The sequence below is a fragment of the Danio rerio genome, chromosome 7 (assembly GCF_049306965.1).
Source record: "Danio rerio strain Tuebingen ecotype United States chromosome 7, GRCz12tu, whole genome shotgun sequence".
Lineage (NCBI taxonomy): Eukaryota > Metazoa > Chordata > Actinopteri > Cypriniformes > Danionidae > Danio > Danio rerio.
This window is the reverse complement of record NC_133182.1, coordinates 32883124-32899601: the sequence shown is the minus strand read 5'-3', so window position 1 is coordinate 32899601 and position 16478 is coordinate 32883124. Positions and strand designations below refer to the sequence as shown.

The 16478-nt window shown below is 35.7% G+C and overlaps 1 protein-coding gene across 4 annotated transcripts in view; it reads left to right on the top strand.

The window, feature by feature from the left end:
• The window catches only part of ano5b (anoctamin 5b), a 61613-nt gene extending 45626 nt beyond the window's left edge, over positions 1 to 15987 (top strand). For 3 of the 4 annotated variants that reach the window (XM_005168891.5, XM_009303225.4, XM_073906698.1), the window contains 7 exons: positions 1116 to 1294; positions 1437 to 1534; positions 1692 to 1822; positions 4881 to 5086; positions 6288 to 6490; positions 6572 to 6677; positions 13615 to 15770. In XM_005168891.5, the coding sequence (XP_005168948.1) occupies positions 1116 to 1294; positions 1437 to 1534; positions 1692 to 1822; positions 4881 to 5086; positions 6288 to 6490; positions 6572 to 6677; positions 13615 to 13845 (1154 nt within the window). In that variant the 3' untranslated portion in view covers positions 13846 to 15770. Of the gene's footprint in view, positions 1 to 1115; positions 1295 to 1436; positions 1535 to 1691; positions 1823 to 4880; positions 5087 to 6287; positions 6491 to 6571; positions 6678 to 13614 lie in introns of all 4 variants that reach the window. The other variant, NM_001079983.2, reaches the window with a different exon arrangement.
• Positions 15988 to 16478: the final 491 nt, after the last annotated feature.

The following is a 16478-nucleotide window of genomic DNA, read 5'->3' as shown; positions in this document are numbered from 1 at the left end:
CCTTATGAATTTCTTAACACTGTTGAACACAAAAGATGTTCTTAAGAAAGCTGAAAACCTGTAACCACTGAATTCAATAGTAGGAAAATTTTGTGTGATTCAAACATTTAGAAACGAAACTTATGAGAAAGTTGTTGTTTAATTTTATTGATGAATTCTAAAATGAAATTCAATTATAAGCTTGGCAAGCAGTTTTTGAGAATTTGCTGTTTCCCCATTCAGACAGAATGCCCGAGTATACTGCCCTAGAGGCATTTCAAAGATGGCTGAGTGAAATGACTTGTCTTAAATGGACTTCGCTACTGTGGAGCTGTTGAAGCAGTAGAACTGACAAACAGATTCTGCATCGGTTCTGAGATTTGAAAAATGGCAGAGGATAGCTATATGTAAAGAACACATCATCCTTACAAATACCACTTAAATCTTAAAATAATCATTAATAAAGCTAGAAAAGGTTTAAGCAATCCACGACTGTTCATATGAACCGTGTTCACATAAATCTCTTGACAAAATCTATCTTTAAATGACTTCATGATCATTTGAGAGCACTGTGAAAAACCGGCCTAGCGCCATCTGCTGGTAAAACTAAGCGATGCATTTTGAAATTCTCCGGAATCGATTTCTAGGCGCCACGGTGGCTCAGTGGTTAAAACTGTTGCCTCACAGCAAGAAGGTCGCTGGTTCAAGTCCTGGCCTTGACTAAGGGACTAAGCTGAAGGAGAATGGATAAATCCATTTCTCAAATGATTTGTTTTGCCTAAGCTCTATTTAATAGTGGCTTTCAATTTCATCACAGACACAATCAATGTGGGTGTCTAGTGCACATTGGACAGGTGTTTTTGAATGGATACAAATGGAGGAGGGACTTGAGAATAAAATGATGATTAACGTCATTATTTTTTAAATATTTTTGTATTGTTTTGAGTCCTCCACTTTTTCATATTATGTCTCTGAAAATGTATGTGCAATCTCTAAGTTTAGTTAGTCATTATTATTACTAAAGAACACTGGGTGCTTTTTTTAATATAACTGACTGTACATTCCCCCCTGACATGTTTATCTTAAACAGTATGAAAAACATTTGCCATTATCTCTCATCTATTTTTAACCCTCAGAAATCCCCAAGACCCATCTGGAGTATGAGAACAAGCTGACCATGAAGATGTTCATGTTCCAGTTTGTGAACTACTACTCTTCCTGTTTCTATGTGGCCTTCTTTAAGGGAAAGTTTGTGGGTTATCCGGGAAACTACAGTTATATGTTTGGAAAGTGGAGCACTTTGAGAAATGAGGAGGTGAGACTCCATGAAATATTACTGTGCTTCACAACCTAATGTTCTTCAGCTGAATTTCACAATATTTTTTGACCTTGTATTTGTTAACTCTTCACTTTTTGAGGGAACCTTTTTTAAAGATTTGGATGTTTTTCATGTTTAGTGTGCTCCTGGAGGTTGTCTGATTGAGCTGACCACTCAGCTGCTTATTGTCATGGCTGGGAAACAAATGGTCGGGAACGTCCAAGAGGCTCTTTTGCCGTAAGCTTTACAATTTGACATCTATAATTGAGCTAGTGTCTGTTTTAATGCTTGAATATTTGGTTGCATGCATTTTAAGGAGGTCAGAATGTAGTTGTCCTCTAGACAGTTTTCAAATCCCATGTAACCGAGTGAGTAATGGTCCCTTGTGTCACAGACTTGTCCGAAACTGGTGGAGCAGCAGGAAAGGCCGCAGTCATCCAGAAAGCACGTATAGTAGATGGGAGCAGGACCATGACCTCCAGAACTTCAGCCAGTTTGGACTCTTCTATGAGTATCTGGAGATGGGTACGAGTTTACTCTGATATCCATTTTATTTTTTTGCGTTTCTTTTAAATAGTGAATAATAGTTTGTAGATTCACAAAATATATATTTTTTTTACAATACAGTACTCTTCAAAACCTACATTCATAAGTATTATTATTCCATAAAGTTTTGACATTCATTTTCTTTTCGGCTTAAGCCCTTTATTAATCTGGGGTCACCACAGCGGAATGAACCGCCAACCTATCCAGCAAATGTTATTGTTTTTTAGGCAGCGGATGCCCTTTCTAGCTGCAACCCACCACAAGGAAACACCCATACACACTTAATCACACACATACACTACGGCCAATTTAAATTTTAAATAAACATAGAAAAGAAAATAATCGCACTTGTACTCTGATGGGAATGAATTACATCTATAAATCTTTAATTTAGAACACAATTTGTATAGATTTATGGCTGGTTACGGATTTAAAGTAAAAAAAAAACATCATTGTATAATATGCTCTTTATAAGTACTAATAAACAGCCAATATCTTAATAATAGGCAGGTAATAAGCCATTAGTTAAAGGTGCAGTAAGTTTGACAGCCAGTGGTTGCACATCTGCTTCAAAACAAAATTGACGATGCCAGCAGGGGTCTGTTCTTCGTACCTCGCTTAAATGATCTAGGATGATTCAGCAAATCCTGGATCTTTTCATCTTGATAATTGATTTCTGGCTAATTTTGTTCTTTTAACAAGTTCGCGAATCAGATTAAAATGTCTAGATAAGGTGTGACCAACCCTGTTCCTGGAGATGGACCTTCCTGCAGATTTCAGTTGCAACCCATATCAAACACACCTGCCTGTAATTATCAAGTGGTGTTCAGGTTCTAATTAATTGGTTCAGGTGTGTTTGATCAGGGTTGGAGCTGAACTTTGCAGGAAGTTCGATCTCCAGGAACAGGGTTGAGCTCCACTGGTCTAGTTGAACTGATCTGAGATCGCTGCGCGTGTTGTGAAGGACAGATCTATTGATCCTCGAAATCATGATCAGCCATGCTACGATTGGGTGACAGCACAGCAGCGTAATGATAGCATCTGATAAATATTCAATTATCCATGTGAGCAAAATTACATAAAATTTGCAGTAAACGGTTTGTTAAATATGACACACAAATAACTTTTCACATTTGTTGTGAGCAGCAGGCTTTACACTTTCATGTGTCAAGTGTATTCATCATGTATTTCAATACATATCAGTGTATTTAGTTCTACATTTAGAGAAGATTTTCTTTATTATAGCAGCCTAGGTCTACACAAGTTTTTTTAATCGACGTAAGGAATAAATGGTAAATTAATTTTGCATCAAAAAAAGCATTTTGCTATCGGTAAAGGTGTCTGCAATTTTTTTGAAGCAATCAAAAACATGTGCATGACTGCATAAATTATTACCCTTTATTTATTTTTTATTTTTTTAAAGTCGAATATTGTGTATGAACGCGTTTATATCTAAAAAGTTCATATCAATATATTTTCTCTTTGAACCACCCGGTGGCAGTCTTTGTACTTTATTTCAGAGTGCCGATTGAGCAAGTTTTAATAATGTATCTTTGTAACTTTTTATTTATAGTTAAAAATATATATATTTACTATTTTACCAAGTGTATATAAATACTGTAAGAAAAATCAGCATTTGGTACCTACTTTCAGTATTATCTTTGCTTGAACTGACCCGATCCTGTTTATATGAAATGAACCTGCTCCCTAGCAGGTTTGAGCTACCAGAACTGTTGCTATGACAACAAGTCCCAGATGAGTTTTGAAGAACTAAACGATCCTGGATCATGTCAAATCGTCAATATCCGAATCCAGCTAATGGAGTAATCAATGTACAAAGAGCGGACCCCAGGTGTGTGCCTAGCTATCGAGCATAAAGGCTGATTTAAGTCGTGTTTTAAATAAATGCAATGACATGCAATACAAGGAATATTTTCCATACTAAAAGAAGTTTTTGTTTTAAACGAGACCTGAAATTTAGATTTTAGAATTGGCTTCTATTTCTTGCAGCTGAACAGCAGAAAACTGACAATGATCACCTCAGGTACACCTCATGTACTTAAATTCTAATAGTGCGAGTAAAAATGCTGTTTTACATGACAGTTATTGCCATAATGAAAGCAGATAGTTCACCTCACATTAATAAAATAAACCTCCTGAAATTTAACTTTAGAACTGTGGCTCAGGAACCAGGGGGGCCAAGTCGGAGCACTCACTCTGGTCCCCCTGGGCTTTGCGCTGGTTGGGGAAATTCCTAATTGAATTAAAACAAACCATTACAATTGACTTAAGATTGGCAAGCAAAACTCGGCACACTAACACATATCAGTGATGCAGCATGTACATGTAATAATGTTAGAGGTTTAATATGTATTAATTACATTATAAACCTTACAATTTTGTCGTATTGCAGTAAATGCACTATTCTGTTCTTCTGAATGGCTGCATTAAAATTTCTGTCATGTTTCTTCTGGTGCAAACAGCCAGATTGCTAATAACTGCTAATCTCATGACAGTATGTTGTTAGGACACAGGGTTACAATGTAGCTTGCTCTCCTAATGTTTACCTTCATAATATTTATATAGTTTGTTAATTAATAACCACCTTATGTGGAAGTCTGAATCCAAGTCTCGTTCAGCATAGTTTTTCAGATAGTAGGAATGTTCACTTAGCATGGTTCTTAAATATCTGCAAACATATTATGGTATTTTTATGCTTTAGAAGAGTCATAAACATTCATACAGCTCCTTTAAATAGAGAGAATTGGTACTTAACTCTTAAAATTAAACTAACTCTTAAATTAACTCTTAAAATATCTATAGTACCTTTCAAAAGTTTAATGTAACTAAAGCAAAGAAAAGCAATATAAAAAATGGATGATACATCCATAAAAGATCGTTATTATCTTAAAGCTCCTATAGATAAGTTGCAATGAATTTAAATATCTGGTTCTTCACATCCAAGAGGAGTTTCTCTGAGCATTTACTGGTCCTTCATCAATCATTTAAGACTCTTTATGTTTGATGTTTTCAACAGTGATCCAGTTTGGCTTCATAACACTTTTCGTGGCCTCCTTTCCACTGGCTCCTCTTCTTGCCCTCTTCAACAACATCCTGGAGGTGCGAGTGGATGCTTGGAAATTCACCACACAGTTCAGACGACCGATGGCAGCCAAAGCACGCAACATCGGAGCTTGGGAAGAGATCCTTAATGTGGTGGCCATCATGTCCGTGGTCACAAATGTAAGTGCATGATGTTTTTTCTTCTTCTCATTAGTTGTACTACCATGTGTAAAACAGAATGTGGCTGTTAAGTTTTTCATACTATATATATAGCAGAGGTGGAAGTGAGTCACACATGTGCAAGCCACAAGCAAGTATTGAGTCATAACCAGGGCCAGACGGAATCTGCGTACATTTTTTGCTATTTCTACGGAGAATTTTGGTAAAAATCTGCGGATTTCTGCGGAATTATTTTGGGAGTATCCAGCGGAGTATCATAACTAAAACCTTAATATATTAAATAAAAAGTAATAAATTACTGAATAAAAACTGAATAAATTCATATTTACTCATTTACTCTAGTAAATAAATAGAATTAATAATGGGCTAAAAATCTCCAGAAATCTGCGGAATTCTGCGGAAAATCTGTGGAATTCTGCACGCACAGATTCCGTGTGGGCCTAGTCATAACCTTCAAACCTCAAGTGAATTCTTGACAGACTCAAGTCAAGTCGAGTCACTGTTTATCTCAAGTCAAGTCAAACAGTAGCTTGGTCTAGCAAGTCACTTTCAAGTCAAAATCTTTTAACTTTTGCAATTTATAGTTACATATATAACTTTCGGTTTTGTATGTAATGCATAATATATAACAAAAAGGTATTTGTTTAACAAAAACAAGTTATTTCGAGTCTTTAACTCAAGTCCAAGGTTCAAGTCATGACAGTCAAGTCAAAGTTGAGTCTTTTTTTGAATAGTTGTCCAGCAAGTCTCAAGTCCTAAATTTTCCTCAAGTCCTAAAGTCATGTGACTCGAGACCCCCATCTCTGATATACAGTATACAGTTAAAGCCTCATGAAATCAAAATTAAAGAGATTTTTTTTATTTAATATCAATAAAACATAAGCTTCTAAAACTTGCAGTATCTCACTTCTGCCGATCTAAATCAAAAACTATTTTTCTGAAGTCACCTCAATCAAATATTCTCTAGTATCTGAAGTTGTCCTGCTCTCGACGACATTGCTACAGCTAAGATCTGTCATTCAGGGTTCACCTAAACTTATTAGAGAATAAATATTAGAGAATAAAATCTGCTGGTCACATTGTTGGTTTGAGCTCCATGTTTTTGTTGAATAATGCTATTGTATAATTAAATCAAGCAGTATTTCCACATTACTTAAACTGTTGTCATTTATTTTCCTCTTCTTTCTTATCATTACTTCAGGCCTTCATCATGGCGTTCACCTCAGATATGATCCCTCGTCTGGTCTATCTGTACGCTTATCACCCAGGCATTGAGGCCAATATGACCGGTTATATCACCAACAGCCTCTCGATTTACAACATCTCTCAGATCCCAGAAGATAACCTGCCTGAAGCTGGAGAAAACCCATCCTGGTTTAACAGCTCCACCATCACCACATGCAGGTGTGTGAGAGCTGCAGTTTGTGGTAGACTTGCACATCTATATACTAATTAAACAGCATGATGAATGTGTTTTTATGGCAGGTATCGGGACTACAGATACCCACCTGGCCATCTGAGGCAGTACACACACACCATGCAGTTCTGGCACATCCTGGCTGCTAAGCTCGCCTTCATCATTATTATGGAAGTAAGCATAATCCAAAGCACTTCTTTTCGCACCAGTAGATCGCTTGGTTTGTTCTGAAGCAGAGATTTAAAATTTTACAATGTGTCCATTTGTTCTTAGTTTGGTTTGATTTTATAAGGTAACATTTCTAAAAGGACCCAGATGGGATAAAACGGGTCACGTGAGTAAATTGAACAATCTCATTGGTCAGAAGTATTGCCAGATTGGACGGTTTTGAACTTGATTTTGCGGGTAAAAAATGGCATTGGCGGGTTGAAAAAATTTGGCCGGTTTTAAAATGTAGATGTTATATGCAACTTATTTAACAAAACACAACTGTGTGCTCCTACTCCATTGAGTTAGTAGTAGAGTTGGGTATTGTTTTTTTTGTTTGTTTTTTTGGATACCGGTGATAAATCATTACTTTTTAGCCACAAAATTAATCGACCAAAAAAAAAAATTATATACATATCATTATATTATATTTATATTACATTTATATTATCATTATAATTGAACAATAAAAATATATATTTATAATATGTTTAAAGTAAACATCAATTCATATTTTATATATTAGAATTTATTATATATTAGAATTATATTAATATATTTCTTTTAATCATTTGTTTGTTAGCATGAATGCAAGATTTGCATCATGCTATTAACATTACATTAGCTTACTAACCTGTGGAAAGGCTGTCATCAAAATCAGGCAACACATTTTTTTCTGGGTTTGGGGCTTGTGACTACTTTTTCATGGACATCAGTGATCTAATGATTGGCCTTAATCTGAATAAGACAATAATATGATGTAGGTGTTTACATAAGTTGCTTTTTGAATGTTACATTCCTGATTCCCAGTTACATATTATAGCACATAGATCCAGAGTCCACTACAGAGTAGATTTCGGTACCCAACCCTAGTTAGTAGTGATCAGTGCATAGCGCAAACCGCTTGGGAGGTGAAGGAAAGTTTTATCAAAATCTGACTCCCCTGACAAATCAAGAAATCTGACTCCCATTCGTGTGCATGCGCATCATACAGTGCCTGCAGTTAAACTTGCATTAGTATATCATGACACCCATCTATCATTTTTCCGCAGTTGACAGCAAGAACAAAAAAAAGTGTTGTCTTATTGACAAGCAGCACATAATCATGTTCAAATGAATTTAAAATGCCAAATGGGACAAATACATGCAAAAACATACTCTAATAGGTTGTGTAATCTTCACAGCAATAAGTGGTGTTTGGGTGAAAGGTGGCAGTGTTTTGATGTGGTCCGGTTGTGGTTCTGTGACTGCTGGTGTTGGTTAAATTATGACAGTTAAAGTAACTAGGTTAATTTTGATTTAATAAATTAAAATTAAATAAAATATTAATCTCATATTTTGGGAATTGTTGTGTGTTTGGGCTGGTTTTGGACAGCTTTTGGGCTGGAAAAAGTCAGCTATATCTGGCAACACTGTTGGTCAGTAAGAACTTGTTTATATACCTGGTTGCAGGGCAAGTTTTAAGTTGATGAATCCAAACTGGTTCAATAAATCCAAATCCATCCATTTTCAATGGCTTATCTTGGGCTGGGTCACAGGGCTGCTGTCTCAGCAGACTCTTCCTCCAGGGTATCCCAAAGCATTCCCAGGCAAGCAGAGAGACTTGGTCCCTCCAGCATGTGCTGGGTTTTCCACAGGGTCTCCTTCCAGTTTTACTAGCTGGGAACACCTCCAGATGTAGGCATCTAAGACTAGGAGGCATCCAAAATAGATGCCCAAGCCACCTCAACAGGCTTGTCTCTACTCTGAGCTCCTCAACCTAGTGAAATCACCATAATTGAGTATAATAATTCATATAATAAGCAATTCATATAATAGAAATAAAATATTAGCAACAAAAGACCTAATTGTCAATGACACTTTTCACAGCTGACTGGTCAGCTTTAGGGTTTGGGTATTATTCTAACTCAGATTAAAACCTGTTCTGGAGCAGGTTAGCAATGTAGCTCAAGTTACCACAGTGATGGAACTTTAACAAAACTAACACCACCCTCTCAAACCTGAAAACTCAAGTTCATGTTTAGCTTGAGCAAAACACATAGTTTACCTTGGTAAAAAAAAGTGTCATCAGGATTAACTTTGTTAGGTCTGTAGCACGATGACATACTGGATCAGATCCTATACATACAGTAGTGGACAGTTTAATGCCCATAATACTGCTATGGTTGGGATTAGGTGTAGGCATTAATAACTGTAAGGGTTGTGGTAGGTGTGGACATTAATAAAACTTAATGTAATAAGTAATTTAATAATTAATATAAAACATTTTTGATACATGATATTCTATCAGAGAAAAAGTTAAACTTTATGTTCCTTACGGAGACATGGCTTGATCAGAATGGCTCTATATCTCTTATAGAAGCTTGCCCACCTCATTATACGTTCTTGCAAAAGGTTCGCTGTGGAAAGAAAGGTGGCGGGATAGCCGCTATATTTATGCAGTCACTTTCATGTAAAGAGGTTGTTCTTGATGAATTTCTTTCTTTCGAATGTCTGGCAATAGAAATAATAGAAAGTAAGTGTCTTGTTGTTATAATATATCGACCTCCTAAACATAATCAGGGTTTTATTTCCGAGTTCTCCGAATTTTTAACTTTGTGTGTTACTAGATATGATAAAATATTAATAGTGGGGGATTTTAACTTTCATGTTGATAACAAACTTGATCGCAAAGCAGCAGAGTTTTTAGATATTTTATATTCTTTTAGTCTCACGCAACACGTAAATGGTCCTACACACAATAAAAAGCATACGCTTGATCTTATAATTTCACTTGGTATTAATGTTAACATAAATGAAATGATTGATCTAGCAATCTCAGATCATTTCTGCTTATTTTTTAACTGTCAAATTAATACTATACTTCAGCCTAAAGAAAAAATAGTTAGAAAGCGGTTTATTAACACCTTAACGTCGGAAACCTTTATTAATGAGATTCAACAAGCGCCTATATATTTTCGGCCTGAGATGAATGTGCACGATAAAGTTGATATCTTAAACGCGTTATTAAAATCAACTCTTGATACTGTGGCTCCGGAAAAAATAAAGAAAAGGAGGTTAGGGTTAAAAAAAAAAATGCCATGGAAGAATGATCATATTTGTCAGTTGAAGAGGAAATGTAGAAAATCAGAACGTCTCTGGAGGAAAACTAAATTAACCATACATCATGAAATTTTGCGGTCTAATATACACGAATATAATAAAACTATTCGTTTAGAAAGACAGTCTTTTTATTCTAAAATCATTAATGAAAACAGCAGTAATCCTAGAAAACTCTTTTCTACTATAGATTGTCTTTTAAACAAAAAAACAGCTAACTATTTTGACCAGCCTTCTGTTATTATGTGTGAGGATTTTGCTATATTTTTTAATAGCAAAATAACGCAGATTAGAACCGATATTATACAGCTTGACCAAAATTTTGTAGATGAATTGGGAAGTTATCCACAAAATAAAATGGAAAGGTTTAGAAATATTAGTAAAGAAAATATTATCCAAATCATATCTCAATTAAAGTCCTCTTCTAGCTGTCTTGACCCTATTCCAACTGAATTTTTTAAAAAGGTTTCAAATTGCTTGATTGACTATGTCCTTGACATAGTAAATGATTCATTAATGACAGGAATTTTTCCTAATGCTTTTAAAAAAGCTGTGGTAAAGCCACTTTTAAAAAAAACAAATTTGGACTCCACAGTTTTAAATAATTACAGACCAATTTCTAATGTTACATTTTTTAGTAAGATTTTAGAAAAAGTTGTATTGCTACAGCTCAATCAATTTTTAGATGAGCATAAAATTTGGGAAAAATATCAGTCAGGTTTTAGAAAAGGTCATAGTACAGAAACAGCATTATTGAAAGTAGTTAATGATATGCGCTTAAACATAGATAAAGGTAATGCATCAGTTTTAATTCTTCTAGATTTAAGTGCAGCATTCGACACGGTTGATCATTGCATTTTGATTAACAGACTGGAAAAACTTGTAGGTCTCTCTGGGATAGTTTTAAATTGGTTCAATACATATGTCACAGAAAGGACATTCTTAGTAAATATAGATGAATATACATCGCAAGAACACAATATATTATATGGTGTTCCTCAGGGATCTATCCTAGGCCCAAGTCTATTTTTATTATATATACTTCCTTTAGGTAGTATAATTCAGAAATATGGCATGAATTATCATCTTTATGCTGATGACATACAATTATATATTTCTGTTGAGCCAAGAGACACAACTGCATTGGAAAATTTGTCCAACTGCATGTCCAATATTGTGCAATGGATGACTGCAAATTTTTTAAAGTTGAATAAAGATAAAACAGAAATTCTAATTGTGGGCAAAAAACCTGAGCGAGAGAGGATTGAAGCAGAACTGTGTTCTTTAGGTTTACAATCAAAAAAAGAATTAAAGAACCTGGGTGTTATTTTCGATTGTGATCTTAGTTTTAAATCTCATATTAATCAAGTTACAAAAACATGTTTTTATCATTTACGAAATGTTGCCAAAATTCGTTCTTTCCTATCTTTTGATGATGCCAAGAAATTAATTCATGCTTTTATTTTCTCTCGGCTTGATTATTGCAATTCTATCTATACTGGTCTACCTAAGGGTTCTACAATGAAGTTGCAATTGATACAAAATGCAGCAGCCAGAGTTTTAATGAAATTGAAGAAACGAGAACACATTACACCAGTATTAATAGAATTACACTGGTTGCCTGTGCACCAAAGGATAGATTTTAAGATTCTTTTATTAGTTTTTAAAGCACTACACAATATGACACCTTCCTACATTTCCGACTGTTTAACAAAATATAATCCAAACCGTTTTCTACGCTCTTCTAGTGCTGGACTTTTAGAATTTTACCCTGTAAATCTGAGGCGATCTGGTGGCACTTCTTTTAGCCATTATGCTCCAAAAATTTGGAACTGTCTCCCCCTTGAAGTGAAAGAATCACCAAGTATTCATGTTTTTAAAAAGCGTGTTAAGACACATCTTTTTAAAATTGCGTATGATTAAACAAGTCTGTTAGGTGTACGCATTTTATCTATTTTTTTGTAGGTTTATGTATGTAATGTATGGTGTGTGCCTGCATATGTAAGGACTATTGTGTGTGTGATCATGTGAATATATACTTACATTTTGTGTACAAGAATGTTTTTATTTCAGTATATGTGATAAGTTTTTGTGGTCTATTTTAATGCTTTTGTTGTTGTTTGTGAGGCACTTTGAGTTGCATGTATGTTGGAAAAGTGCTATACAAATAAAGTTTATTATTATTATTATTATTATTATAATTCTAATTTCTAGCAACAACCACTCGCACATGCACGTCCACTTTATTTAACCTGATCCAGTATGTCATTTTGCTGCAGGTTGGAGTGAGAAGACGCTCTACAGTTCATTGCTCCATTGAGTCGGATTGCTTTTCTACCACATGAGTCCACGATCCACTTCAGATTTAATTTTTCACATCTTAATCAGGATATCTTCGACCGGTGGTGTCCAAACTCGGTCCTGGAGGGCCTGTGTCCTGGAGAGTTTATCTCCAACTTGCTTCAACACACCTGCCAGGAAGTGTCTAGTATATCAAGTAAGATCTTGATTAGCTAGTTTAGGTGTGTTTGATTATGGTTGGAGCTAAACTCTCCTGGACACTGGCACTCCAGGGGTAAGTTTGGACACCCCTGTCTTAGACCAATTGTTTCAATGCTGATCCAAACTAAATTGCCTTGTGATAACAAGGAATCTCCATGAGTAAGTCCCTTTAATTTCAGACTAGGAATTTGAGTTGAGTTGAATATCTCTGTATTGGGATATAAACCGTAATAGAGCAATATGATCAAGAAGACAAAATATAGAAAAGGAAATGGACATTGTTTTTCAGTTCACTACTATAAAGGTTTTGATGTTGATGTGTCATTGTTGAATAACAACGACACATGATATTGACAGAGCTTAAAACTTGTTTTTGTTAAAAAAAAATAAAATAATAAAAAATTAAATAAATTTAAACAATATTTTTTTAATTTATTAGACTAATTAAAAATAAAATAAATTAAAATAATTGAAAGTAAAATTAATTAAAATAATTAAAAATAAAATCAATGAAAATAATTTCAAAAATGTGTTAAAATGATTAAAAATAAGTCCTGAATGATCTCCACAAACATACTAAGCAGTGCAGCTGTTTTTTAACATATTCAAAAATGACTTTTAGTTTTTTTAAACTTTTAATCTTAAATTTTTTTTTCAATTATTTTCCCCACGTGTCACATGACCCCGCTCTGTTAAAGGCTGTGGCTGATCTCTACTTCTGTGGCCTCTTTGCAGCCACATCTGACCTCTGGTCAAGTTGGACGATGGACCTATTCTTGAGCTTTACTTTGCACTATATTGACGTTGATTGGAAGCTGCGCCAGAGATGCCTTTAGATGGCATCTACAGTAAAACTTATCAGTAAACTATGAGGACAATTTTTTTTTTTTTTAAATAATTGTTCATTAATTGTAATTTAATTAAAATGGTCAATTAACTGAGATTTTGATTTTAGGCCAAATCGCTCAGCCCTAGTAATTTAGTCCTCCAAACAATTTAACAATGTACTTTTATGTATTAAGTCGGGACATGATAAATAGAGCTGAGGTATGGGACTGTCCTGGGAAAAGTTGAATGTCAGGTCACCCTACTCTCATTTTTGGTCAGCCACATAAATCCCTCTTTCTTTGCCTTTTTACCACAGTTTTTTTCTCTGTGCCTTCAGTCTGTCCTGACAGTGAGTGTAAAATCACTAGAGGATTTGCGCTGATCAAGCCGATTGTAAATACGGCCTGAAACATGCACTTTTGGTTTTCTGCACACATGAATGATGGATGTTCCTCTGTTTCTTCTGCTTTCTCAGCATGTTGTGTTTGTGGTAAAGTTCTTCGTGGCGTGGCTCATCCCAGATGTGCCTTCAGAAGTGAAAGCCCGTATAAAGCGTGAGCGCTTTCTGGTCCAGGAATACCTGCACAACTATGAAGTGGAGAAACTGAAGATGCAGCTAAGCCAGAGTTTCTGCCTATCCACAGAAACGGCCTCACTGCTGCCCTCTAGTCCAAACAAACACCAGGTGATTTCTGAATGTGTCTGAACATCCTCAGGAGGACTACACTTAGATGTACTGTACACTGCAAAGCATGAAGGACTCCTTCATACTGTACATTCAGTGCTAAAAAATAACTCGCCCTCACTCAGACAACTGCCAGAAGTTTTACAAACAGCTCTAAATGTGAAACAACTATACGGTCTGCTTTCATTTTGCTCAAGGTTTATCAGAGAACGTCAGCTTTTGCAATGGATAAAAATGGCAGTGAATTCAACAGCAAACCTTCTGGAATGCAACCCGATGCTCCTCCAGGTGCTGTGAAGGCAACTCGTAAACAATCAGGAAAATCACCATTAAAAAAAGACATTCGGAAATGTTTTAAGAAGGCATTAAGTGTTTCTCTGTCCAGCTTGTTGCCATCTTTGATTTGAAGACATAATCTGCATGCTTTGCTCTGTATGTCTGACTGTGAAAGAGCTCCTCGTTGAATGTGTGTTGTCTTTTGTTTTCAGAGAAAAACCATGTTAGTGTCACATTTTATTATGAGCATGGACAAATTATATATAAAACACGTGTGCCATGTTGAGTTTAATATGTGATGCTCATGTGGTTTTTCTGTAAGGGCAGATCAATCAGATTATTCTATTTTTATTTAACATTTATTATTTGTTCCAGTGAAGAAACACTGAAATCTATCAGAGAAAATGGAGCGTTTGCATTATCAGAATATTTATATTTTATCATAGTTGTTTTTATTTTGAAAGAATGCTGTACCTTGCCACCCACACATATTGTTTAGTGTATAATTAAAAATGTTAAGTGTAATTATTTGTTTTTTTAAAGGATGCATTTATTATTTAGGGGTAAGAGCACTTGTGTTTTCGCCAGACTGAGCTCTAGAATGACTTGCTGTATATTTTCTGATGTGTCAGAAATTCAAGCCATACGCCTAAATCTTCAGGAATCTGTCAGGGTTTGTACATATCTAAGACTGAAGGAACATCAGTTCGACATCTTTTGTCTTTAAGACTGAGAAAAGTTTTTATGAAACTCTCTCCCCCTTTTGTTTTGATTTCTGCACAAATGCACTTAGGACTTGTTCAGATTTTTGTAATCAGATCCCCATGCATCAGTGGCTTTGATTTCCAGTTTGATAACTATATTTGATATAACAGAATGCTGGGAAAGTGAGGTGCATGAAGCTGGCATTGTGTGATTTCTAATTATTCTTCCATCAGCTGTATACAATGTCAATCCTCAGTTGGGTTTTACATAAAAAATGACTAAAACTGAAGAGATTAAGTTTCCTCTTGTAATACTGACCTGGTGCCAAGAGGTTTGGATATATTTTGTGCTGCCCCATTTGTTAATTTGTCCTGTAGCACTATTTATTACTGTTAAGATGACCATTCACTGAGTGGGTTAAAAAACAAGCAAACTTGTTCAAATTTTGTCCCAAGAGTATTTTCTAGTGTACTAATTCAACTACACGCCTTCTGTTTGCACTCGTACCTTCTGTTCGGAGTCGTACCTGTTCATTTCACACAAATCTGTTTGAAAATCCTCTGTGTATATCTTTTTTTGGCCTGTTGTGTAAGCTGACTTTCATGAACCCTTTTATGGACAATACCAATACAGTTTACAGAACTTTTTCGAATAGTGTGTGTTGATATATGTGTGGAAACAAAGCCTAGGTATCTATGTAGACCCGTAAAAACGGGACAGGGGCGTTATAACAATAATATTTAAACAAAAAAAAGCTGAGAGTTATGTATGTACCCATACCTATCCATAATGATGTTCATATGTCTGTGTATGTTGTTGGTTTGGCCTACAAATGTTTACAGGATGAGTTGCATGAATACGTGTGCAAGTTGAACGTCTTGAATTAAGCTTTTAAACAGAAATTACTGTTTGCATTCCAGCGAGGAGAACGTGCCAAATAAAGTCATTAAAGTTTCTCACGTTCAGCACTTGTTGGGCGTCCTCTGATAGCTACAGTGCAGTGAATGAACGCTAGATGGCGCGCGTGTTTCACTAGGCGCGCTCTTGACAACCTGTTGTGAAGCTTTCAAGTAGCTACCCAGCATTTCACAGCGCAGTTACCTTCATATAACGAGGTCTGTGATTTAGCAGTAACCTGTATCCGAATTATGCAATCATTATTAAATGTGTTAAATACGCAGAGCATTTCCCTCATTATTTTCAGACATTAGAAACTGACTTAAAATCAAGGATGCTTTCATCCAGACTTTGCTTGTATCGACATACCTACGTGCAACAGCATTTTATTGATTTATTTTTGCTGTGGAAGCCAGAGAGAGCGGACCTGCGATGTGTGTATGAATTATTAATACGCTTTCATTCGCACAAGCACACGCGCACTTGGCGGGGGGAAACACCCCTGATCCGGTTTCCATAGCACCGCCCCCAGGAGGCTTGCACGGCCTTTGATGGAAAACAAGCAATAAGCATAAAAGCTCAAATGTAGAAACTTACAATCTCACGTCACGTGCGCTTAACATGCGCATCAAAAACACTATCATTTGCTCCACGTGCAGCATTACTCAGATCAATTGAGAACAAAATAAAAGAAAATGTGAATGGAATGTGAACACTTTCCGCCCTCTCTAACCCCTCCCAAATCGACTGCTGGCTCAGTGACGGCTGTGATCCGC